Genomic DNA, 25,097 nt, shown 5'->3' on the forward strand with positions numbered 1-25,097 from the left:
GTTCCAAAAACAACACAGCAGACCACCTGAAGCCCAATTAAAGGAAGAATCCATACCTTCTGGGACATCCTGGGCAAGACTGATGGCAATGGCTACAGCCCACTCTGGGTTAACTATGGATAACAAGTAGGATTCAATGGTTTGTGTGATCTTCGTTATCTCCTTGTTAATCAGTGTTGAGGATTTAGCTTGTGTTAACAGCAGCAGCTTAGGCTTCAGTTTTTTTTCAAAAACGTGTTTGGCTGTAGACACGTACAGAGTGTCCAGAGAGAACTTCAAAGAAAGGAGAAGTTAAGCCTGACTTTTATGTTCACCGTTAAGGGCTTTATGTGAAAGCTGCATAAAATCCCTCTACATGGGGTCTGAATGAATTATAGGCAAAAGATATATGACTTTTATGAGTTTTAACCCATTACCTTCATTAATTTAGAAATTAAGAGCAAGGTTGGGAAGGATTCTTCGCTGAGTTCCATAGCTGAAAAGGAAACAAAGACAGCATGATTTATTTAAGAAAAAGGTCTTGGCTATTCTGTGCAATTCCTCAGAAGTTAATGAACATACAGAGAATTTTCCAGAAGTTCTGTGCTGTGCCGAAGAATATCAGATGAAAAGGCAATCTGGTTTGGGCAGCTGATGGCAGAGTTATGACGTGTTCCAACATATACTGATATTCTAGGTCCACTGGAGGAGAAATTCTTCTGTATGACTTCAAATGTTTCAGAAGGCTCAATGCCTATATTAAAATAAAAAAGTATTTTCCAGTGAGATTAAACCAATCTTTAAGTGTTTTAAAATCACCTAATTCTAGAAATTCCCGTTGTGGCACAGCAGAAATGAATCCGACTAGGGATCACGAAGTTTTGGGTTTGATCCCTGGCTCGTTCAGTGGGTTAAGGATCTGGTGTTGCCGTGAGCTGTGGTGTAGGTCACAGACGCGGCTTGGATCTGGCGTTGCTATGGCTGTGGTGTATTGGACCCCTAGCCTGGGAACCTCCATATGCTGTGGGTGCGGCTCTAAAAAGACAAAAAAAAAAAAATTGCTTAAAGTACCAAAATAGAATTGAGGCCAGGACCTACCTACTAACATAGAAAGCTAAATCTGACTCTGGGTCTCACATGCTTTGGGGTTTTTGTTGCCAGATGACAAAATTTTTGCCTGAATTCTTCCGAATCAGTGACATTGCACTCTTGGACAGATTTAAATTGCCTCGATAGAGCAAAATGGATTAAAATAAAATATGGAGAGCACAAAAACTCTTTTTACTTCTGTATCCCTTTTAAAGAAAAGGAAATAGAATAAAAAAATGTGCAGTTTATTTTGTCGTTGTTTGTTTTTGGATGCACTTGTAGCATACAGAACTTCCCAAGCCAGGGATCAAACCCAAGCTGTGGCAGTGACCAGAGCCACAGTAGTGACAACACCGGATACTTAACCTGCTGAGACACACAGGAACTCCAAAAAAAAGGGACAGTTTAAAGGGTGCTCAGAGGAAAGTCCAGAAAGACACTAGATAACAGTAATTTTTCAATGATACAAATAAAAACATAATTTGAAAATTTACAATATATTTGTTCTACCTGATTAATATTAATGTTGGTTATCTTTTCATCAGCTCTTTCTATGACTTTCAGGACAACTTCAATCATCTCATAGTCATAGGGATCCAACTGCATAAAAACAAAAATATATGAGAATTAGAGATGTTGCCAGGCTGGTTGATGGTTTTATTCAGTTATGTGCATATATAACATCTCAGTGCCCTACAATATTAAATTGTTATTTGAAAAATAAACTAACATTTCCTCATCTCTAAAATTAACTCTATAATTACTATTATTTTTAAAATGTCTACACCCGTAGCATATGGAAGTCCTCAGGCCAGGGATTGAATCCAAGCTGCAGTTGCACTCTATGTCATAGGTATGGCAATACTGGATCCTTTAACCCACTGTGCACTGGGCCAGGGATCGAACCTGTGCCTCCACAGGGACCTGAGCTGCTGTAGTCGGATTCTTCACCCATTGCGCCACACTGGGAACTTCTAAAATTAACTCTATGCTTTAAAATGTCTCAAAGGCTATTCCCCTCCGCCCTTTCTTCTGTTGCAACATGAGTATCTAGACAAAGTTCTCAATGCTATTCAGCAGGATCTCCTTGTAAATCTATTCTAAGTTGTGTCTGATAAGCCCAAGCTCCCGATCCCTCCCACTCCCTCCCCCTCCCATCAGGCAGCCACAAGTGTCTTCTCCAAGTCCATGATTTTCTCAAAGGCTATTTTTAAGGCTGTATAAAAGACAATTTTTTAGGGCCACACCCACAGCATATGGAAGTTCCCAGGCTAGGGGTCCAATCAGAGCTACAGCTGCTGGCCTACACCATAGCCATAGCAACACAGGATCTGAGCCGCGTCTGTGACCTACACCACAGCTCATGGCAACGGTGGATCCTTAACCCACTGAGCAGCGCCAGGGATCGAATCCGCAACCTCATGGTTCCTAGTCGGACTCATTTCCTCTGCACCACAACGGGAACTCCAAAGCAAAGTTTGAATAAAGAAAAATGTTAAGGTACTAAAAACCTGGAAAGATACACATATCAAAATTTTATAAGATTGTTAAAGTTCTGTTACTTCCATTTATGATGAGAAAATTAAAATAGGAGAAAACTGACCTTTTTGGAGGGTAATGACATAATTAAAAATGCAAACAAAACCTTCAAACAAAACCTTTTCAAAGGATTTCATTCCGGCTATAACTATATACTAAGATGCAAGAACAAGCTGGGTGGCTTCTATATATGCATTTAGGAGAAAGGAAATATTCTCTTTGTTCTAGTTCTGCCCACACACCATTACATTAAAAAAAAATTTAAATGCCAACTAAATTCACATGAATAACAACACTGAACAAAGTGGGAAGATGATCTCTATAGTCCCTAGAATTTTGAGCAAGTCTATGTAATTTTTGGCTGAATTATAGGTAAAACATAAAAACTGAAGTATTTCTCTTAGTCTTATAATTTTATTTCTCCTTCCATTCACCTTCATTCCCCCATCAAAGTAGCCCTTAACCTAAAAATTCCAACTCTCAGAAGATCTTAAAATAATCAGATGAGAGCAAATTATGTGTACATGAAGACAGACATTTTTAACAACTTAAGATAATGAAATTTAGCAACAGTTTAAATGTCTACTCATAAAGGCCTGGTTAAATACCAGATGTTTTGTCTACATAGTGGGATAAGAAATATGTACCTGCCCAAAATGACATAGATGTATATGTACTGACATACAATGACGATATGGTAAATGAAAGAAGAGTAACAGGATAGTATATTTAAGTCTAAGATGTTGACCAAACTGTAAACATTTTTATCTTTGGGAGTGGGGTTATAGGGAAATTTCATTTTTTGACTTATACTTTCTTCTCTAGTTTGATCTTTTTCAGAGAGATGTGTGCAATTTTTAAAAGTTCAGGGGGAAAAAAAGGGCCCTTCTTTTTTTTTTGGGGGGGGGGAGACAGGAAAAGTGGTATATTAAACTATAATAAAATAGAAAAATCTAAAATTTTTTTCAAAGTTAATAGCTTACAAAAAAATATAAGACTTATATTTCCTGTCTGTTACTCTACCTATCTGATTAATGAAGGTTGGGAGGGATGTCTGAATGATCTGACGCATTCATTTCACCGTTCATCTACCTTATGCAGTATTCCGCTGAGACTGATGATCAAATCTTTTGTGCTCCTCAGTAAAGGGACCATTTCGATGGCTTTGGCCAGGAGTTTGGAACGCTGCTCCTGTGTAGATTCCGTGTTTGCGTCTCCCTGGCTTTGGCTGGCGTTAGTGTTGTGGAGGAGTGTTTCGATGAATAGCTGAAGGGCCGCATCAGAGTCCAACTGAAATGTGCTAAGAGAAGTATTCAATAACACGTGCATCTCCCAGAGTGCATGCATTTCTATACAGAATTTCTCACGGAAAATTTAGGTATGTGCTCCCACCACTGAAATCTAACCCTTCCATTGTCCAGTCTCATGATCACGTCATGTACCTGTTTTCAGAGTTAATTACTGCCTTTAAAAAAAAAATCAGGAGTTCCTGTCGTGGCGCAGTGGTTAACGAATCCGACTAGGAACCATGAGGTTGCGGGTTCAGTCCCTGCCCTTGCTCAGTGGGTTAACGATCCGGCGTTGCCGTGAGCTGTGGTGTAGGTCACAGACGCGGCTCGGATCCTGCGTTGCTGTGGCTCTGGTGTAGGCCGGTGGCTACAGCTCCGATTATACCCCTAGCCTGGGAACCTCCATATGCCGTGGGAGCAGCTCAAGAAATAGCAAAAAAAAAAAAAAAAAAAAATCAGATTACTCTTGGTGGGCATGTAGATTGGCACAATCTTGGAGGGAAATTCATAATAAAACTGAAAATACTTATGTCCTTGAGGAGTTCCCATTGTGGCTCAGTGGTAATGAACCTGACTAGTATCCATGAGGACACAAGTTAGATCCTTCGCCTTGTTCAGTGGGTTAAGGATCCAGTGTTGCTGTGAGGTGCGGTTTAGGTCACAGATGTGGCTTGGATATAGCACTGCTGTGGCTGTGGCGTAGGCCAGTAGGTGCAGCTTCCACTCGACTCCTAGCCTGGGAACTCCATATGCCACATGTGTAGTCCTAAAAAGACAAAAAAAAAACCCCAAAACCAGATATTCTTGGTGGGTATGCAGACTCACACAATCTTGGAGAGAGATGTGTAATAAAGTTGAAAATACTTATGTCCTTGGGAGTTTGGGGTTAGTTAGATGCAAACTATTACATTTAGAATGGATAAGCAATGAGGCCCTGCTGTATGGCACAGGGAACTATATCTAGTTACTTGTGATAGAACTTGATGGAAGATAACATGAGAAAAATAATGTATATATGTATATGATTGGGTCACTTTGTTGTACAGCAGAAATTGACAGAACAATGTAATTCAACTATAAAAAAATTTAAAAATTAAAAAAAAAATACTTATGTCTTTTTTTTTTTAGGGCCACCCCAAGGCATATGAAGGTTCCCAGGCTAGGGGTCGGATTGGAGCTGTAGCTGCTGGCCTATGCCACAGCCACATCAACATCAGATCCGAGCTGTCCCTGCAACCTACACCACAGCTCATGGAAATGCCAGATCCTTAACCCACTGAGTGAGGCCAGGGATTGAACCTGCGTCCTCATGGATGCTAGTCAGATTTATTTCTGCTGAACCACAACAGGATCTCCCTATTTATGTCCTTTATTAGAGCAAATCCACTTTCATACACTTCACAAAAGTAGCAAAGATACACATAAGGGTGTCCCGTAAAAATTGCTTGTGATATTTAAAAGTTGGAAATGGGAATTCCCATTGTGGCTCAGTGGTAATAATCTGATTAGTAACCATGAGGATGCAGGTTTGATTCCTGGCCTCCATTAGTGGGTTAAGGATCTGGTATTGCCATGAGCTGTGATGTAGGTCATAGACACGGCTCGGAACCCACCTTGTTGTAGCTGTGGTGTAGTCTGGCAGCAGTAGCTCTACTTCAACCCCTAGCCTGGGAACTTCCATCTACTGTAGGTGCAGCCCTAAAAGCAAAGAAAAAAAAGTTGGAAACAATAACTCATCAACAGGGAGCTGGTTAAATGACTCATACAAAAGAATATCTCAGGGTTAACAGATATGAGAAAGGGCTATATGTCCTAGTCTAAGACAACATTTTTATTTTGTTACACGAATGATATGCGCTACAAGATAATGTACAGTTGTTTCTGAGAAATGTTTTAAAATGCATGTTAGTAAATGCGTAAGGAAAAAAAAAAACCCACGTGAATAATACAGACCAAACTCTTTTAACAGTGATTATCCCTTGGGGTGGGATTATGTGGGACTTCAATTTTAATATGGTCCATCTGAATTAGAAAAAAGAGTAGTTTTAAAATTGAGTCAGGTTAGTATAGACAAAGCAATAGCTGAAATGCCTTTTATCCCCTATTAATAAAAGAGGGATAGTTTAATTTGCTGTGTAGAATGACTGAAATGTCAAGAAAAGCTATAAGTATGATAATTTTAAAGTCATTCCCTGAAATTCTAAAGGTCATCTAAATTTACTCAGCAGGAAGTTCTGTCGTGGCTCAGTGTTAACATGACTAGTACCCATGAGGACGTGGGTTAGATGCCTGGCCTTGCTTAGGGGGTAAGGATCCAGTGTTGCCATGAGCTGTGATTTAGGCTGCAGATATGGCTCTGACACCTCCTTACTGTGGCTGTGGTGTAGGCTGGTAGTTACAACTCTGATTCAACCCCTAGCCTGGGAACTTCTATATGCCACAGGTGCAGATGTAAAAAGAAAAATAAATACATAAATAAATTGCTGATAATATACAATAAAAATTAAAGGAGGTGATCTGTGGGAAAGCACTTTGAAACTAATAATGGGTCAGCAAACTGGTTTTGTATTTATTAGATTAAAAACATCTGAGATATAAATTACAAATCATTTGATCCACCTTATCACAGTAAACTGTGTCTATAAATAATGTTTAGTCTTAGTTTTTTATTCACTTAAGTTATTTAAAAAAAATTCTCCCTGAATCATACTTTTCATCAATTTTTAATTTTAGATCACCTTGTTCCTAAGGTGATCTGAATTTTTTTTTGCTTTTGCTTTTTAGCGCCACACTCACGGACAGCGTGTGGAGGTTCCTAGGCTGGGGTCAAATCGAAGCTGTAGCTGCCGGCCTACACCACAGCCAGAGCAACACCAGATCCGAGCCATGTCTGCGACCTGCACCACAGCTCATGGCAACACCAGATCCTTAACCCACTGAGTGAGGCCAGGAACCTGCGTCCTCATGGACACTAGTCAGATTGATTTCCGCTGAGCCATGATGGGAACTCCTGAATTTTTTTTTTTAATGGTTGCACCCATGGCATACAGAAGTTCCCAGGCCAGGGACTGAGTCTGAACTGCAGCTGTGACCTATGCTGTGCTGGGTCAGAGACCAAATCCTCGCCTCCAGAGTGACTTGAACCACTGTAGTTGGATTCTTAACCCACTGCACCATAGCAGGAATTCCTAAATTGATCTGATTAAACTTAATTGCTCAGAAGAATAGTCTCAAACTTCCCTGATCAATGGAACTGTCTGGAGCTCCTATTAATACCAGATTTCTGGGGTCTCAGCCCGGACCTGATGAGTCAGAACCACCACAGAGGAACCCAGGGATCTGTATTTTTAATCAAGTGCCTGAGGTGATGCTTATCCTGAGGTAAGTTGGGAAAAGACTAAACAGTGAATTAAAAAGTGGGTGAGCAAAAGAAAACATCAGAGGTCTATGGGCCACATGAAATAATCAGTTACTACTGTGCTCTCCAAGTAGAATTTCTAGTTTGTTAAGCTAACAGCAAAAATACCACTGAAATTTAAAGAATTACCTGCAATATTCCAGAATGAGGCTTGTGTCCATGTCTATATTCTTCACAAGAGCTTTAATTAGGTCTTTCTTGGTAAGAAAATGTTGCCGGAAAACCGGCTGGAAAGAAATCTAGAAATAAAAAGAGCAAAACAAAAACCATGCTAAACTGAAATGTATCAGAATAAGGGGACCATCATGACTTGCCGGTTCACTATCCATTTTTTTTTTTTCATACATATTTAAAAATTTATTGTTCATCATTGCTTCCCATGTCCTGCTTCTTTTGAGTTCAAGTTCCTTTTACTTAACATAGACATACAAAAAATTTTTTAGCAAGTTCTCTTAATGGTAAGCTATTTCTTATCTTTGTTTATCATGAAATGACATTCTTTTATCATTATTTTTGAGCAATATTAAATGAGGTTTGGGATTCCTAGCTGCCAAATTTTTCCCTTCCTTACTTCAAGATACTGTCCTACTATTGTTTTTTACTTCTATTACTGCAGATTTTGAAATCTTCTTTGTCAAATTGATAATCTTGTGTATGTGATCTTTCTCCTTCTGTTTCTTTCTTTTTTTTTTTTTTAATAATTTTTTTTATTTTCCCACTGTACAGCAAGGGGGTCAGGTTATCCTTACATGTATACATTACAATTACATTTTTCCCCCAGCCTTTCTTCTGTTGCAACATGAGTATCTAGACAAAGTTCTCAATGCTATTTACAAGGATCTCCTTGTAAATCTATTCTAAGTTGTGTCTGATAAGCCCAAGCTCCCGATCCCTCCCACTCCCTCCCCCTCCCATCAGGCAGCCACAAGTCTCTTCTCCAAGTCCATGATTTTCTTTTCTGAGGAGATGTTCATTTGTGCTGGATATTAGATTCCAGTTATAAGTGATATCATATGGTATTTGTCTTTGTCTTTCTGGCTCATTTCACTCAGTATGAGATTCTCTAGTTCCATCCATGTTGCTGCAAATGGCATTATGTCATTCTTTTTTATGGCTGAGTAGTATTCCATTGTGTATATATACCACATCTTCCGAATCCAATCATCTGTCGATGGACATTTGGGTTGTTTCCATGTCCTGGCTATTGTGAATAGTGCTGCAATGAACATGCAGGTGCACGTGTCTCTTTTAAGTAGAGTTTTGTCCGGATAGATGCCCAAGAGTGGGATTGCGGGGTCATATGGAAGTTCTATGTATAGATTTCTAAGGTATCTCCAAACTGTTCTCCATAGGGGCTGTACCAGTTTACATTCCCACCAACAGTGCAGGAGGGTTCCCTTTTCTCCACACCCCCTCCAGCACTTGTTATTTGTGGATTTCTTAATGATGGCCATTCTGACTGGTGTGAGGTGATATCTCATGGTAGTTTTGATTTGCGTTTCTCTTATAATCAGCGCACTATCCATTTTTATAGAGAAATGTTTTTCATTTTTTTTGGCTGCGCCTGCAGCATACACAAGTTCCTAGGCCCATAACCTAACTGGCACCACAGCAGTGAACTGAGCCACAGCAGGAACAATGCTGGATCCTTAACCTGTAGGGCCACTAGAGAACACCTAGAAACATTTTTCTATAGCTCCTTTGACTTTTATCATATCACCCAACTCGAACTTCACTCTGAAATTTCAGGTATATTTGGCTATGTATCCAAATCTCTCTTGGTCACACTCACTGTCTCTTCATCAGCGAAGTTTGTTAGTTAGCAACAAATAGTCCCATTACTGCATAGGAACTAGGTTCCAAGCATACCCCATTTCTGTAGTGGTCACAGTCCTAATAAGTCAACTATTTGCAAATACATCTTTCCTTCTTTTTTCTGTTTTTTCTTTATATGGCTGCACCTGTGGCATATGGAAGTTCCCAGGCTAGGGGTTGAATTGGAGCTGCAGCTGAGACCTATGCACAGCTTGCGACAATACTGGATCCTTAACCCACTGAGAAAGGCTCAGGGACCAAACTCACATCCTCATGGATACTATGCTGGGTTCTTAACTCACTGAGCCACAATGGGAATTGCCTCTATTGCAAATAAAATAAAATGTTTTACATTCACAAGCAAGTAAAACAGGGCTTTGTTTCTGTAAATTGAAAAATAAAGGCCACTTACCTTTCCTAGGAGTTCTGAAGCTTAGTACACTTGTACTACATTTTAATATTATCTTTAAATGGCACCAAAAAAATTATGAGGTTAAAGGGTAGGCCTAGGAGCTCCTGTTGTGGCTCAAAGATAATGAACCCAACTAGTATCCATGAGGACTCAGGTTCAATCCCTGGCCCCACTCACCGGGGTAACGGATCTGGTGTTGCAGTGAGCTATGGTGTAGGTAGCAGACACAGCTCAGATCTGTCACTGCTGTGGTGTAGGGTGGAAGGTGAAGCTCCGATTCGACCCCTAGCCTGGGAAATTTCATGTACCACGGGTGCGGCCCTAAAAAGTGGGGGAAAAAAAAAAAAAGTAGGCCTAGAATAGCTTAAATGTCAATTAATACTAGATATATTCCTATCAACGAGAAGGCTAAGCAGAGGAAGTGTCAAGCCTCTTCTAATTTCCTTCAAAATAGAGCAAAAAGGAAATGAGGCAAAAGGTCTTGGTTTCTTTGAAAGCACCAATGTGTGTACTTAAATATAACTAAAATGTGCCAGTCAATTTATACATGACCTCTCCAAAATTAAAGAATAATGAGATCTTTGTTTTAAACTTTCCAACCGGGTAATTATCAGAATGGAAGAAACTCCTGACACTCTGAAGAATACTCACACCAAGTTTACTAAGACGAATACCCCACTGGGCATCTGTACTGAGTTCACAGAACTTAAGCTCCATTTCTGTTTCCTGATAGAGACTGGCCAGCTGAGAGCCCACCAGAGATATTGCCTGAAAAATTAAAATTAAAATTAAAATGGAAATAGAGTATGTTTTACCTTTGATATAAAACCCAACAGTAAAAAACGTAATCTTTATGTTAACAGTTGGAATGTTACACATTGCTTTGTATATTGTCATTACCTACACAATATTTAAGTAATCTGGCTTTTAGTATGCTGCCATAAATTTAATTTCTTTAGTAAGAAAAGGCTAAACTTTAGCTATCTTGCATATAAGACCCCCACAAAAGGCAAATTTTAAATAGCATCAAAGACAAGTTTTGCATTCATTAAACTCAACCTATCCAAAAAAAAAAAAAAGTTCCTGAGTCTTTGGTTTCAAATACACAGAGCAGTGGGGCTCTCTGGCTGCATACAGATTTAAGAAACAGAAAATATCATTATTCTTTGGGTTGAACAATGCTTAGGATCTGCATATTTATTCACTGGTGTGTCACTACTTAAGGAAAAGCTGGTAAAAACTATGTAAATTAGCTTGACCTTTCTTTCACTAAATCTTTAAGATCTGGTGGCAAAGACAACTTTATTTTTTCCCCTAAATCTTTACTATTTTAAGGACTGAAGGTGTGCTTCTGGTCATACCAACACTTTGTCGTAATTCTGCCATGCTTTATCTATGAGCTTCCAGAGATTTTCAAAGACCGCTTTTTGTGGTAAGAGAGTACAATATCCTAAGGCCAAGTCGTGATCCACCAGGCGGCAATTAAATACCTGCGGGAGAAAGCATGCAGAGGAGCAAGTTCTTCACCATCAAAACAGAATTTAGTCTCTAAAAGCTGACTTTGCCCTGAATTTTAATTATAAACCCTATGAAAGAACAACCGTTTCATGAAAAGTTATTTATAATAAACCAGTTCCAACTTATTTGCTTAGTTTTAATGTCTTTTATCACTATTATAAATTAAAGGAAAGCAACTATTACAAGTTCTATACAACCCAGATCCCTTACCTTGTCTCCTGCATGACTAATCCATTATTTCTCTTCAAATCCCCAACATCCCTTCCAGATCCTGATTCTTTTTTTGTGTGTGTGTCTTTTTAGAGCCACACCCACGGCATATAGAGATTCCCAGGCTAGTGGTCGAATCAGAGCTATAGCCGCTGGCCTACACCACAGCCACAACTACGCCAGATCCGAGCCATATCTGCAACCTACACCACAGCTCAAGGCAATGCCGGATTCTTAACCCACTGAGTGAGGCCACAGATTGAACCTGTGTCCTCATGGATGCTAGTCAGATTGTTTCTGCTACAACGGCAACTCCCAGGTCCTGACTCTTACCGCACTGAGAAATCAGATGCAACCGGGAGGGAGAAGGCGAGGGAGAGGGGAAGAAAGAGCATGGAAGAGAATATGAGAGCTTGCGCACTTACCACAAACAAATACTCACTTTGTACAAGAGTGTTGTGGCATTTCCCTTGATAAACATAACGGCTTTCTCTTTCAATTCCATAACCACATCCCTGGATTTAACTAATGTGGCCTCTCCAAACAACTTTTAGAAAAGAACAAAAGAATCTTTAGGTACACTTCTGTGCACTATTTTGAAAACTTTGCTTAAATATTCACCAACTTTGAAAATTCATCATTACATGCAAAAAGATTTGGCATTTTAATCTATAACCACAGAAAGCTAGGGCTTGCAGGGGAAGTGACTGGGAAGGGGCAAAAAAGAACGTTTTAAAATACTCTGTATCTGCTGTGTAGCACTGGGAACTCTATCTAGTCACTTATGATGGAGCATGATAATGTGAGAAAAAAGAATGTATACATGCATGTGTAACTGTGTCACCATGCTGCACAGTAGAAAATTGACAGAACATTGTAAACCAGCTATAATGGAAAAAAATAAAAATCATTAAAAAAATAATTAAATTAAATAAAATACTCTGTAATCTTTTGTTTTTTTTGGCTTTTTAGGGCTACACCCTCAGCATATGAAAGTTCCCAGGCTAGGAGTCAAATCACAGCTGCAGCTGCCAGCCTACACCACAGCCATAGCGATGCAGTATCTGAGCCGATTCTGTGACCTACACCACAGCTCACGACAACACTGGATCTTTAACCCACTGAGTAAATAAAGCCAGGGATCGAACTCGTTTCCTCATGGATACTAGTCGGGTTTGTTATTGCTAAGCCATGGCAGGAACTCCAAAATACTCTGTAATCTTGATTGTGGTGTTGGTGATAAAGTGACATTGCTTGATATACTTAAAACATGAGCATTTTAATTGTGAAAGCTAAACTTTGATCAAGTTAACTTTTTTTTTTTTTGTCTTTTTGCTATTTCTTTGGGCTGTTCCCTCGGCATATGGAGGTTCCCAGGCTAGGGGTCTAATCGGAGCTGTAGCCACTGGCCTACATCAGAGCCCCAGCAACTCGGGATCCAAGCCGCGTCTGCAACCTACACCACAGCTCACAGCAACGCCGGATTGTTAACCCATTGAGCAAGGGCAGGGACCGAACCCGCAACCTCATGGTTCCTAGTCGGATTCGTTAACCTCTGCGCCACGACGGGAACTCCCTGATCAAGTTAACTTTTTTAAAAAATTGGCATTTAGTAAATATCAACAAAGTAATAGAAATGAATGCAACTCCCTGTGAGATCAGCTTCATAAGCAAATTATCAGCAAGTAGCCTATCTTCTAGTCTTTTTTTTTTGTATTCTTTTTTTTTTTTGTCTTTTTGCCACTTCTTGGGCCGTTCCCGCAGCATATGGAGGTTCCCAGGCTAGGGGTCTAATCGGAGCTGTAGCTGCCAGCCTACGCCAGAGCCACAGCAACGCGGGATCCGAGCTGCATCTGCAACCTACACCACAGCTCACAGCAACGCCGGATTGTTAACCCACTGAACAAGGGCAGGGACTGAACCCGCAACCTCATGGTTCCTAGTTGGATTCGTTACCCACTGCGCCACAATGGGAACTCCTCCTTTCTTTTTTTTTTTTTTTTTGTATTCTAGTCTCTTTTCTTTCCCTTTTTTTTTTTTTTGGCTTTTTTAGGGCCACACCTGCGGCATATGGAAGTTCCTAGGCTAGAGGTCAAATCGGAGCTACAGCTGCCGATCTACGCCACAGCCACAGCAACACCAGATCCGAGCCGCATCTGTGACCTACACCACAGCTTATGGCAAGCCTGGATCCTTAACCCACTGAACGAGGCCAGGGATCAAACCGGCAACCTCATGGTTCCTAGTTGGATTCGCTTCCACTGTGCCACCATGGGAACTCCTAGAATCTTTTCAATGAAGCTGTCAGGTAATAATTATAATAGTTGGGGCCACAAATAGCAGATCAATACTTTTGACTTGATGTGGTCACTGGGCTTAGAATAAGAAAACTTACCATTGCAACCAAAAACCTCGGATGACTTACTTTACCTCCCTGAATCTGAGTTTCTTTATTTGCAAAGTGGAGTCTCTGAGGTTTATTTGTAAAGATTGGGTATGAAAATGTGTGCAAGTACCTTGAATACACCTGAATCTGCACAGATGTTCAACAGATGTTTCCTAAATCTGACAAATTACCAATTTCCTTACTACAAAGCCAAACAGGAAATTCTCCAAATGCTTTTGTTGGGCAGTGCTTCTGTATTTATGCTCATGTAGAGTGAAAGTATTTGTTCTCAAAACTATACCTTTTCACTCAAACTGGCATTCATGAAATTTGACATAGAGTGCTGAAGACAGGTACCAAATGAACCAACTACAAATCTCAGGGCTAGCTCCCACTGGCTGGATTCCTGAAGGTTCTGAAGCAAGGCAGAGATGGAACTGATAACAGGTAACACAAGACTGTTTCCTGTGAAATGATAAAAGTTATTTTGAGTAAAATAGTTCAATATTTAGATTTTTTGATGTTTTTAAGGCTGCACCTGCAGGGTATGGAAGTTCCCAGGCTAGGGGTAGAATCGGAGCTGCAGGGGCAGGCCTACGCCACAGCCACAGCCACCCCGGATCGGAGCCACATCTTCGACCTATGCTGCAGGTTGTGTCAACACCAGATCCTTAACCCACTGAACAAAGCCAGGGATTGAACCTCCATGGACACTGTCATGTTTTTAACCTGCTGAGCCACAATGGGAACTCTTAGATTTTTTTTTTTTAGACAAAGAAAGGTCCTATCTGGAAATGGTTCTCAAGCATGGTCTACTTTTTTAATGCAGGTAATGGTCATAAATGAGAAAGCTAACATGAGGCTTGTCTAAAGCAGAAAATAGCTAGTTACATGGACACTGAGGTAATTATAACTTGTCAGTTTTGAGATGCTTGAATAATTAGCAGAAGAAAACCATTTCTCTACTTGGAAGACCAAAATTTATCAACCAATTCATAAAAGTGAACCCTATAAGGCAAATGACACATTCTCCTGACCCTTTGGAACAGTAACTGTGAAACAGTAATAACTAAGTAACTACAGTAAGGACATCATCAGATTTACATTCAGAATTTCAAAAAAAAAAAATTTTTTTTTTTGTCTTTTCTAGAGCCACACCCACAGCATATGGAGGTTCCCAGGCTAGGGGTCTAATCAGAGCTGAAGCCGCCGGCCTACACCAGAGCCACAGCAACGTGGGATCCGAGAGCGTCTGCAACCTATACCACAGCTCACGAAAACGCGAGATCCTTAACCCACTGAGCAAGGCCAGGGATCAAACCCGAAAACTTATGGTTCCCAGTTGGATTCGTTAATCACTGAGCCATGATGGGAATTCCCTAAAAATTTCTCTATTGGGCATTTACAGAGTTGTAATACAATGGTGTACATTTCTGATGTCAGATACCTTCGCTGATGGAGCAGTATGGTAAACTTGTAGAATCCAAGGGATATCTCTTGCTTTCTACAAAAGAGGATAAATTCAATAACAATAAGTAAAATAAACTCTTGTATAGAGCACATGGTCCCAGAGATACTTTAATTTTGTGCTCTTATCAAATAATGTTCTAAAGCAACCTGCTACTTAAAAAAACAAACACTTATCAGACACAACTTAGAATAGATTTACAAGGAGATCCTGCTGAATAGCACTGAGAACTTTGTCTAGATACTCATGTTGCAACAGAACAAAGGGTGGGGAAAAAAAAATGTAATTGTAATGTATACATGTAAGGATAACTTGATCCCCTTGCTGTACTGTGGGAAAACAAACAAACAAACAAACCCAAACTTAAGTATACATACAGAAAATTACACAGATAAGTGTATATCCAGACCAAGACACAGAACACTACTAGCACCCAGGAGCCGCCCCCGGGCCCACTTCCAGTCAGCCCTGCAAGGGTAACCATGACTATGACGTCTAACAGCATGACCTCCTCATAGACTCTCCTTGTACTTTATGTAAATGAAATCACACAACATGCACTCTTTTGTTGCACTTCATTTGTTCAGCATTATGCCTACAAGATTCATCTATATTACCCTGTGTAGTTCCGCTTCCAAACCTCTAGATATGTTTTGTTTTTCTTTTTAGGGCTGTACCCACAACTTATGGGGTCAAATTGGAGCTACAGCTGCCAGCCTACGCCACAGCCACAGCAATGCCAACTCAGAGATGCATCTGTGACCTACGCCAGAGCTCGTGGCCATGCTAGACCCTTAACCCACTGAGCAAGGCCAGGGATGGAACCTGAATCCTCCTGGATACTAGCCATTAACCTCTGCAGTTTAAACTTGCACGAAGCAGAAATATGCAGGAAAAAAAAAAAAATGACACGAATGAGATTTACCAGCTAGAGGCACAAGTGATGAAATTAACTCATAGATGACAGGGAGAACCATGTGGGACTCGAGAACTATTCCATCTTCGCTGAAGAAGTCACTGTAAGACCACTCTTCGTATGGATCTTTATGAGTCCCCAGAGAAGTCTAAATAACAAATCGCAGAGAAAAGACATGGATAAGCCCACTGCAAAACACAGACACCCTCTTCACCAAGCAGAATCCAGAACCAGATCAGATCCATCAGAGTCAAATGCAGCTTTCATGGTCAAATACAACTATGTGGTCTGTTTCTCCCAACCTATGGCTTATAATAGTGCCACTTTAAATTAAATTGTTACTCTGGACAATGTCCAGGGATGCCTTGTTTGAGGCCCAATATTTCAAAAGATAGTGCAAATTAAAGCCAATAAATATGACTAGGAAAGAGAAGTAGTCTCATGCCTTAAGTAGTTCTCTGGTCTAGAGTAAGAAAAAGCATAAGGTAGATTCAGTATTTTTATCAACTGTGCAAGTGCTTTAAAAGTGGTAAATAATGGTTTGGGCAGGGATTTTGCTTAAGGAAAAGAAATTCAAAGCAATTTACTTTCATGAGAATTCCACAGTCATCCATTTGGCACTGTCTGGAAAGCTCTACTGCTGTTAACGTATATTTACAGAGTTCTAAGGCATCTAGCAAAAAATCTGAAAGAAAGTGGAGAAAAACCATTAAACTAATAACATCATGTGTTCAGAATAACAGACAGCCTTTTATTTTTTTTGTCTTTTTTTGCTATTTCTTGGGCCGCTCCCACAGCATACCGAGGTTCCAAGGCTAGGGGTCCAATCGGAGCTGTAGCTGCCGGCCTACGCCAGAGCCACAGCCACGCGGGATCTGAGCCGCGTCTGCAACCTACACCACAGCTCACGGCAACGCCGGATCATTAACCCACTGAGCAAGGGCAGGGACCGAACCCGCAACCTCACCGTTCCTCACTAGTTGGATTCGTTAACCACTGTGCCACCACAGGAACTCCAGACAGCCTTTTAATAGCTACCATTCAAAATTCTAAGGAAAGTCACAGAGGAAAAAGGTTTCCACACAGCTTTGACTACCCTAAACAATGCACTTCCATATTTTTCTTAAGGTTGACTGGAATGTGAGATCAGATAAGGGAGGCAAGGAATTCCACAATCTTCTGAAAGTGAATATTGCCAACAGTCAGAAATGACATTGTTAATTCTGGAAAAAAAAATTTTTTCCCACCTGCAGCACATGGAAGTTCCCAGGCCAGGGACTGAATCTGAGCCACAGCTATTGCAATGCTGGATCTTTTAACCCACTGGTGAACGAACCTGTGCCTACCACAGTCAGATTCTTAACCCACTGTGCCAGAGTGGAAACTTCAATTCTGGAAATATTTTAAAACAGTAATTTGAGTAGAAATTGAATTTTAAGTGCCCTTTTGTGAAATGGAGATAATGACTGCTTCTCTCCCCACTACAATGTCCAGTTGTAAGGAGACAGTATCTGAACATATATAGGAAATATAAGCAGAGAACATACAACTCTGGATTATAAATCTTGTTACCTGGACTGCAGATGGTGGCAGCCTGGCATGCTAGATCATGTATCTCAGAAGGAAGATTCAGTCCCTTAGGGATGGTCATTGGAATGCCATGAGCCAACATCTGGCAGAGCTTCTGACACGTCAGGAACAGCAATTCCCCAGTGTCTGCCTTGCGGTGATACTTAAACAAGCCTCTGTGGAAGTGTCAGAAGTTAGAATACGCATGTGGAAAGCAAGTGCACCGGACTTTCTTGGATTAATGTGTAACTACTAACAATATCTAAAACGTCTTTTTTTTTTTTTTTGGCCACATCCATGGCAGAGGGAAATCCCAGGCCAGGGATCTAATCCACACTGCAGTTGTGATCTGCACCACAGCTGCAGCAACACTGGATCCTTAACCTGCTGTGCCACTAGGGAACTTCCTACAACATCTTTAAATGTTTTCAAGGCACAGTGAGCTTAGTATTTCAACTTACTTGGGATACTGTTAACTGCTAGTATGCAGGATGACCTAAATTCAGTGGTTAGGTTACCTGACAATGCAGAGCCTGCCCCAGATACCCAAAACAAGCTCTCAGTTTGAGAAGCCAAGAATCCCTTCTGCAAAAGGGTCACCAGTCCTACCTTCCTCGCTGAAGACATAAACAAAGACTGTATTCCTTTCTGATGAGGGGACCCGAAACTCACCTGCATTTTCTCAGCGCTGCTTCCACGTTCCCGTCATTCAAGGCTCTCAAGGTCAGCTCGGCCTCCAGCTCTTGTCTGGATACCTGCAGGGCCAGCGCCTGTCTATGCAGCTTGGCCTCAGCGTGCAGCCTCTTTTTCTGGGCATCCGTGGGCTCTGCAGGCCTCTGGAATCTGCATTTAGCCTGTGCATCTTGGAGAGCTTTAATGTGCTGTTCCCGGAGCTCTGCTACCAGGGAACTATTGTTATAATCTCCAAACGAGAGAAAGACCTCAAAGTTCTCCTGTAGCAAAGGCAAGTGAGACAAAGCCCACGTCTGCTCAGTTTATCTGTGGTTGAAAATCATTAGTGTGTCTCAAACCTCTGTTGATTACCTCTCTGTCCCTTGAAAATTAAGAATTTAAGACTCCATGGGAGTCCCATTGTGGATCAGTGGGTTAAGAACCCAACTAGTATCCACAAGGATACAAGTTCGATCCCTGGCCCCACTCAATGGGTTAAGGATATAGTGTTGCCACAAGCTCTGGTGTAGGTCACAGATGCAGCTCGGATCCTGCATTGCTGTGGCATCGCCCGACAGCCACAGTTCCAATTTGACCCTAGCCTATGAATTTCCACATGCAGCAGGTGTGACCATTTAAAAAAAAAAAAAAAGAGGAAACTGAGGAGTTCCCTGGTAACTCAGTGGGTAAAGGATCCAGCATTGTCACTGCTGCTTGGGTTTGACCCTGGTCCTGGAACTTCTGCATTCCTCAGGGCAGCCAAGAATTTAAGACTCCAGGCTTCAAAAGTAACTGAAGTGGAGTTCCCGTCGTGGTGCAGTGGAAATGATTCTGACAAGGAATCATGAGGTTTTGGGTTTGATCCCTGGCTTCTTTCAGTGGGTTAAGGATCCGGCGTTGCCATGAGCTGTGGTGTAGACTGGCATCGGCAGCTCTGATTGGACCCCTAGCCTGGGAACCTCCATATGCTCCATATGAGGTGCTGCCCTCAAAAAGAAAAAAGACAAAAAAAAAAGGTAACTGAAGTATAAAAAGGTTGCAGAAGGGGAAAATAGCACTTTAAGCAACAGTTTTCTCAACTTAGGCACTGCTGGCATTTTGGGTCAGTAATTCTGTTGTCAGGGAACCATAAACAGAAGGAGGGAGGGATGAGGTGTGAGGTTTGTATAATTCTACCCTGGTGACTTGAAGAAGTCAGCTTTGCTCTTTTCTGAAATAATTCCTGGTTGGCTGCTAACTCCAGACCTAGCATTTATTTTTCTGACCCAATGAAAAAAAATCCTACTGAAGCCCAGGGAAGGACACCAACAGGTAGTGCAAATATGTGAAAACCTTTTCTTTGACAACACACTTTAGAGCTGGGTTTCTCAATCTTTTTTTAATTTAAAAATTTTTTAAATTTTTATTTTATTTTTTTTAATTTTTTTGTCTTTTGTCTTTTGTTGTTGTTGTTGTTGATGTTGTTGTTGTTGTTGTTGCTATTTCTTGGGCCGCTCCCGCGGCATATGGAGGTTCCCAGGCTAGGGGTCTAATCAGAGCTGTAGCCACCGGCCTACGCCAGAGCCACAGCAACGCGGGATCCGAGCCGGGTCTGCAACCTACACCACAGCTCACGGCAACGCCGGATCGTTAACCCACTGAGCAAGGGCAGGGACCGAACCCGCAACCTCATGGTTCCTAGTCGGATTCGTTAACCACTGCACCACGACGGGAACTCCTATTTTATTTTTTTCTTGTTAGAACCACACCTACAGCATATGGAAGTTCACAGCTGAACCAGAGCTACAGCTGCCAGCCTACACCACAGCCACAGTAATGCCAGATCCAGGCTGCATCTGAAACCTAAGCTGAAGCTTGCAGAAATGCCAGATCCTTAACCCACTGGGCAAGGCCAAGGATCGAACACGAATCTTCATGTATACTAGTCGGGTTCTTAACCCACTGAGCCACATTGGGAACTTTGAATCATTTCTTATTTTTGCCATAAATACAGTTTCAGTCTCACAGACTGCCTGAAAGGTCTCAGAAACCCTTAGGATTCCATGGGCTATACCTTGATAAACAACGGTAAAATAAACTGTGATAAATTATTTCTTCTTTACACACTTTGAGATAATACAGTTGAGAGTTAAACAATCTGGTGTGTTAATTTCAAGTTTTCACAAAGAGATCCTTACATTTACTAGATCTTCTACTTGATGAAACTTATCAGTTAACCCTGACAGCCCTTCTATTTACAAAATCTTTTCACATTAGAAAGGCCCTTGAATCAAAATAAAATCCAGTTCAAATCTCAAATCTGAAGACAGTTAATCAATTCAAAGTGAACAGAAATTAATTTTTAAGAAAAAGTGAATTGTCTAGAATGAAACTATATAGAACAAATTTAAGACACTATGAAGTAGTCTTTGAAGTAGTAATCTTTGGGGCCAGTTTCTATAGATACTTCACCGTCTTTCACAATATTTTGAGACACTGTGGTGCCTCAGTTTCCTTATCTATGGAGGAAAATGATAACACTACCCTTTGTTGAGAGATACTGTGACAATTAAATAACACATGTGAAGCCCTTGGAATGATGTCTGGCACATGGTTAAGTACTGGATAGATGACAGCTATTAGTCATCATTCAGGCCACCTGAGTTAAGTAAATAACCTATAAAGATACTTAAACCAAAATGGTTTTTTTTAAAAAGCATAAACTAGAATACAATTTTAAAAAGGGAAGAATTCCTTGGTGGCACAGCAGGTCAAGGATCCAGTGTTGTCACTGCTGTGGTGTGGGTTTGATCCCTGGCCCCAAGCCTTCCATATGCCGTGGGCAAGGCCCAAAAAAAGGGAGAGCAGTTCCTCCAAAAGGTAAACATAGAATTACCATATGACTCAGCAAGTCCTCTCCTATGTATATACCCAAAGGAACTGAAAGCAGGGACTTAAACAGATATTTGTGCATCCATGTTCAATGCAACATTATTCACAATAGCCCAAGAGTGGAAACAACCCAAGTGTCCATCAAGAGATAAACAAAAATGTGGTAGAGCCACACAGTGGACTATCATTCAGCCAGAGAAAAGAAGGAGGTTCTGTACATCCTACAACATGGATGAAACTTGAAAACATCATACTAAGTAAAAAAAGCCATGAGAGTTCTCATCGTGGCAGAGCAGAAATGAATCTGACTAGTATCCATGACGATTCGGGTTTGATCCCTGACCTCGATCAGTGGGTTAAGGATCTGGTGATGCTGTGAGCTGCAGTGTAGGTCAAAGACTCAGCTTGGCTCCAGTGTGGCTATGGCAGTGGCGTAAGCCAGCAGCTACAGCTCCAATTAGACCCCTAGCCTGGGAACTTCCATTATGCCACAGGTGCAGCCCTAAAAAAAAGGAAAAAAAAAGCCAGACACAAAAGGATAAATGTTTTATGATTCCACTTTTACGAAATTTTTAGAATAGGCAAATCCATAGGGGCTTTGTGGAGAAAATGGGGAGTTATTGCTTAGTGGGTGCAAAATTTCTGCTTGAGGTGATGAAAAGTAGATACTAGTGATGGTGATGGTTGTATAACACTGTGAATGTAGTCGATATCACTGAATTATATACTGAAAAATGGTTAAAACAGCAAATTTTACACTGTGTGAACTGTACCACAATTTAAACAATAATGCAATACATTAAAAACTACTAAATTATACATTTTAAATGGATGAAATGTATGGTATGTGACTTACTCATTAAAGCTGCTTTAAAAAAGAGAAAGAGGAAAACCCAGCATATCTCAAGACGCTGAAGGCTAGTGCAGAAAATTTTAAGGAGGAACTGATCATCTATGTCAAATGCACCAATTAGTCAAGTAAAACTGCTCAACATGGCTTAACATCTTTACCTGTAAGCTAACAACACTTTTGAATTCTTTCAAGGTTTCTTCCCATTCATCCTTCTTCTGCAGATTGTCTGTAATTCAATTTTTAAAAGTTATAGCAGACATCCAAATTCCGATATTACCAGAATATTTAAAAGCTACAATTGTATTTCACTTTAGTTTTCTCAAGTCTTCAGTAGTTCTTTTCAGATTCTGATAGAAGACAATTTAAGTACAAAAAGAAATTTAATTATTATTTCTGAAGGTTGAAAAGAGAAGTGCATGGATTTTAAGAGAAATGGCAATTTTTCTGAAATAAATTATAGATTTTTTTCCCCCCAAAGTTACTCTGTTAACTGTTTTTTTAATTTCAAGATTAAATGTTTTTTTTCCCCAATGATAACCAAATGCCAAGTGAATATGAGTAACAAGTACAAGGGCACAAAGGAATCTAGTCCAACATTAAGCAGAAGCACATACACGAATGATGAGCTGATCTTAGATGCTTCTGTTCTTACACTGCTAATCAAAAGAATAAGGTAAGGAAGCCTATTCATGAGGAAAAATGTACGGCATGAAAAAGACAACCAGAGCCAGGAAAACTGTGGGTTGTGATGAGAGCTGTCATTGATGCCCACCCCCTTCTGAAAAGGATCAGCTTTAGAACTAAACCAAGATAAGGCAACAGGGATGGAATCTACCTTTCTGAATGTCACACAGTACTTTAAGAATGTCTACTGATGTCTTCGCTATAGACATTCTCCAGGCTTTGTCCTAAAAAAAAAAAAAAATGCAAAATGAAATCCATTTCTTGTATCTGCCGTTGCATATATAGTGCATATACAAATATAAAAAGCACAGAATCAGAAAAAGCCATAAAAATGGCTGAAGGGTTGAGAGGTCTGTGTTAAATGGACCTGGGCAGATGAGAAATGGATCATAATTGAATAATATATAAGCTAGACATGAAAAATACCCATAAAGACTCTTGGATATATGATTTAGAAATACTGGAGGACATGCAAATCTCCCAAACCAGTTTTTTGGTTTTTTTTTTTTTTGTCATTTTGTCTTTTTAGGGCCACACCCGTGGCATATGGAGGTTCCAAAGCTAGGGGTCAAATCAGAGGTATAGCTGCTGGCCTACGCCAGAGCCATAACAATGCCAGATTCGAGCCAAGTCTGCGACCTACACCACAGCTTACTGCAACACCGGATCCTTAACTCACTGAGCGAGGCCAGGGATCGAACCTGCAACCTGGTGGTTCCTAGTCAGATTTGTTTCCACTGCGCCACGACGGGAACTCCCAAAATCACTTTTCAGCTATGCTATGATGAACAAGCACTTGGGTTTTGTGGGTCTTTTGTTGTTGTTATTAAAGTTTTTTGCTGTTGTTGTTGTTGTTTTTTGTCTTTTGCCTTTTCTAGGGCTGCTTCCCACGGCATATGGAGGTTCCCAGGCTAGGGGTTGAATTGGAGGTGGAGCTGCTGGCCTACACCAGAGCCACAGCAACGTGGGACCTGAGCCTCGTCTGCAACCTACACCACAGCTCACAGCAACACCAGATCCTTAACCCACTGAGCAAGGCCAGGGATTGAACCCACAACCTCATGGTTCCTAGTCGGATTTGTTAACCACTGAGCCATGATGGGAACTCCTGTTTTTATTTTATTTATTTATTTATTTAAAAAAAATTTTTTTTGGTCTTTTTTGCTATTTCTTGGGCCGATCCCGCGGCATATGGAGATTCCCAGGCTAGGGGTCCAATCGGAGCTGTAGCCGCCGGCCTACGCCAGAGCCACAGCAACGCGGGATCCGAGCCGCGTCTGCAACCTACACCACAGCTCACGGCAATGCCGGATCGTTAACCCACTGAGCAAGGGCAGGGACCGAACCCGCAACCTCATGGTTCCTAGTCGGATTCGTTAACCACTGCGCCACAACGGGAACTCCCCGGAACTCCTGTTTTTAAACAGTTATTACTTATTATTTGAGAAAACATTTGGAAAAAAATCTCTGCAAAAGTTAAAAAGAACTGAACTTGCTTTGTACAGAAATCAGAGGTCTAAGAAATAATCATTACCTTCAAGACTAAAAAAAAAAAGGAGTTCCTGTCATGGCTCAGTGATTCAGTTAAGAATGCAACTAGTATCCATGAGGATTTGGGTTCAATCCCTGGCCTAGATCAGTGGGTTAAGGATCTGGCATTGCTACAAGCTGCAGCATAGGTCACTAACAAGTCTTGGATCTGGCATTACTGTGGCTGTGGTGTAGGCTGGCAGCTGAAGCTCTAATTTGACCCTTAGCCTGGGAACTATGCCTTCCATACGCCGTAAGTACTATAAAAAAAATTTTTTTTAAGATAAGAAAAACCTTGCAGCAATATGGATAGAACTAAAGATTCTCATAGTAAGTGAAGTAAGACAGAAAGAGAGAGACAAATACCGTAATGATATCACTTATATCTGGAATCTAATACACAGTACAAACGAACCTTTTCACAGAAAAGAAAATCATGGACATGGAGGACAGACTTGTGGTTGCCAAGCGGGAGGGAGAGGGATGGACTCGGAATTTGGAGTTAATAGATGCAAGCTATTGCCTTTGGAATGGATAAGCAATGAGATCCTACCGTATAGCACCAGGAATTATATTTAGTCACTTATGATGGAGCATGATAATGTGAGAAAAAAAGAATGTATATGTGTATGAGTGACTGGATCACCTGGCTGTACAGTAGAAAACTGACAGAAGAAAACAAAACAAAAAACAACGACAACAACAACAAAAAGGAGTTCCCATCATGGTGCAGCAGAAACGAATCCAACGAGGAACCATGAGGGTACAGGTTCGATCCCTGGCCTTGCTCAGTGGGTTTGGGATCCAGCGTTGTTGTGAGCTGTGGTGTAGGTCAAAGACATGGCTCAGATCTGGCATTGCTGTGGCTGTGGTGTAGGC

The 25,097-nt window shown here is 40.9% G+C and overlaps 1 protein-coding gene across 1 annotated transcript in view; it reads right to left on the reverse strand.

Annotated features, from left to right (window-relative positions):
- The window catches only part of KNTC1 (kinetochore associated 1), an 87,540-nt gene that overhangs the window by 19,601 nt on the left and 42,842 nt on the right, over window positions 1–25,097 (reverse strand). Inside the window, exons 32-48 of the mRNA XM_047761835.1 lie at window positions 22,840–22,912; window positions 22,163–22,230; window positions 18,281–18,561; window positions 17,612–17,784; window positions 16,627–16,724; window positions 16,049–16,187; window positions 15,103–15,159; window positions 13,957–14,120; window positions 11,712–11,816; window positions 10,903–11,031; window positions 10,193–10,309; window positions 7,444–7,553; window positions 3,700–3,907; window positions 1,579–1,668; window positions 562–733; window positions 417–475; window positions 57–273 (exon numbers count right to left, since the gene is read on the reverse strand). Coding sequence (XP_047617791.1) covers window positions 57–273; window positions 417–475; window positions 562–733; window positions 1,579–1,668; window positions 3,700–3,907; window positions 7,444–7,553; window positions 10,193–10,309; window positions 10,903–11,031; window positions 11,712–11,816; window positions 13,957–14,120; window positions 15,103–15,159; window positions 16,049–16,187; window positions 16,627–16,724; window positions 17,612–17,784; window positions 18,281–18,561; window positions 22,163–22,230; window positions 22,840–22,912 — 2,260 coding nt within the window. The remainder of the gene's footprint in view (window positions 1–56; window positions 274–416; window positions 476–561; window positions 734–1,578; window positions 1,669–3,699; window positions 3,908–7,443; window positions 7,554–10,192; window positions 10,310–10,902; window positions 11,032–11,711; window positions 11,817–13,956; window positions 14,121–15,102; window positions 15,160–16,048; window positions 16,188–16,626; window positions 16,725–17,611; window positions 17,785–18,280; window positions 18,562–22,162; window positions 22,231–22,839; window positions 22,913–25,097) is intronic.

This window comes from Phacochoerus africanus, chromosome 15 (assembly GCF_016906955.1).
Source record: "Phacochoerus africanus isolate WHEZ1 chromosome 15, ROS_Pafr_v1, whole genome shotgun sequence".
Taxonomy (NCBI): Eukaryota; Metazoa; Chordata; class Mammalia; order Artiodactyla; family Suidae; genus Phacochoerus; species Phacochoerus africanus.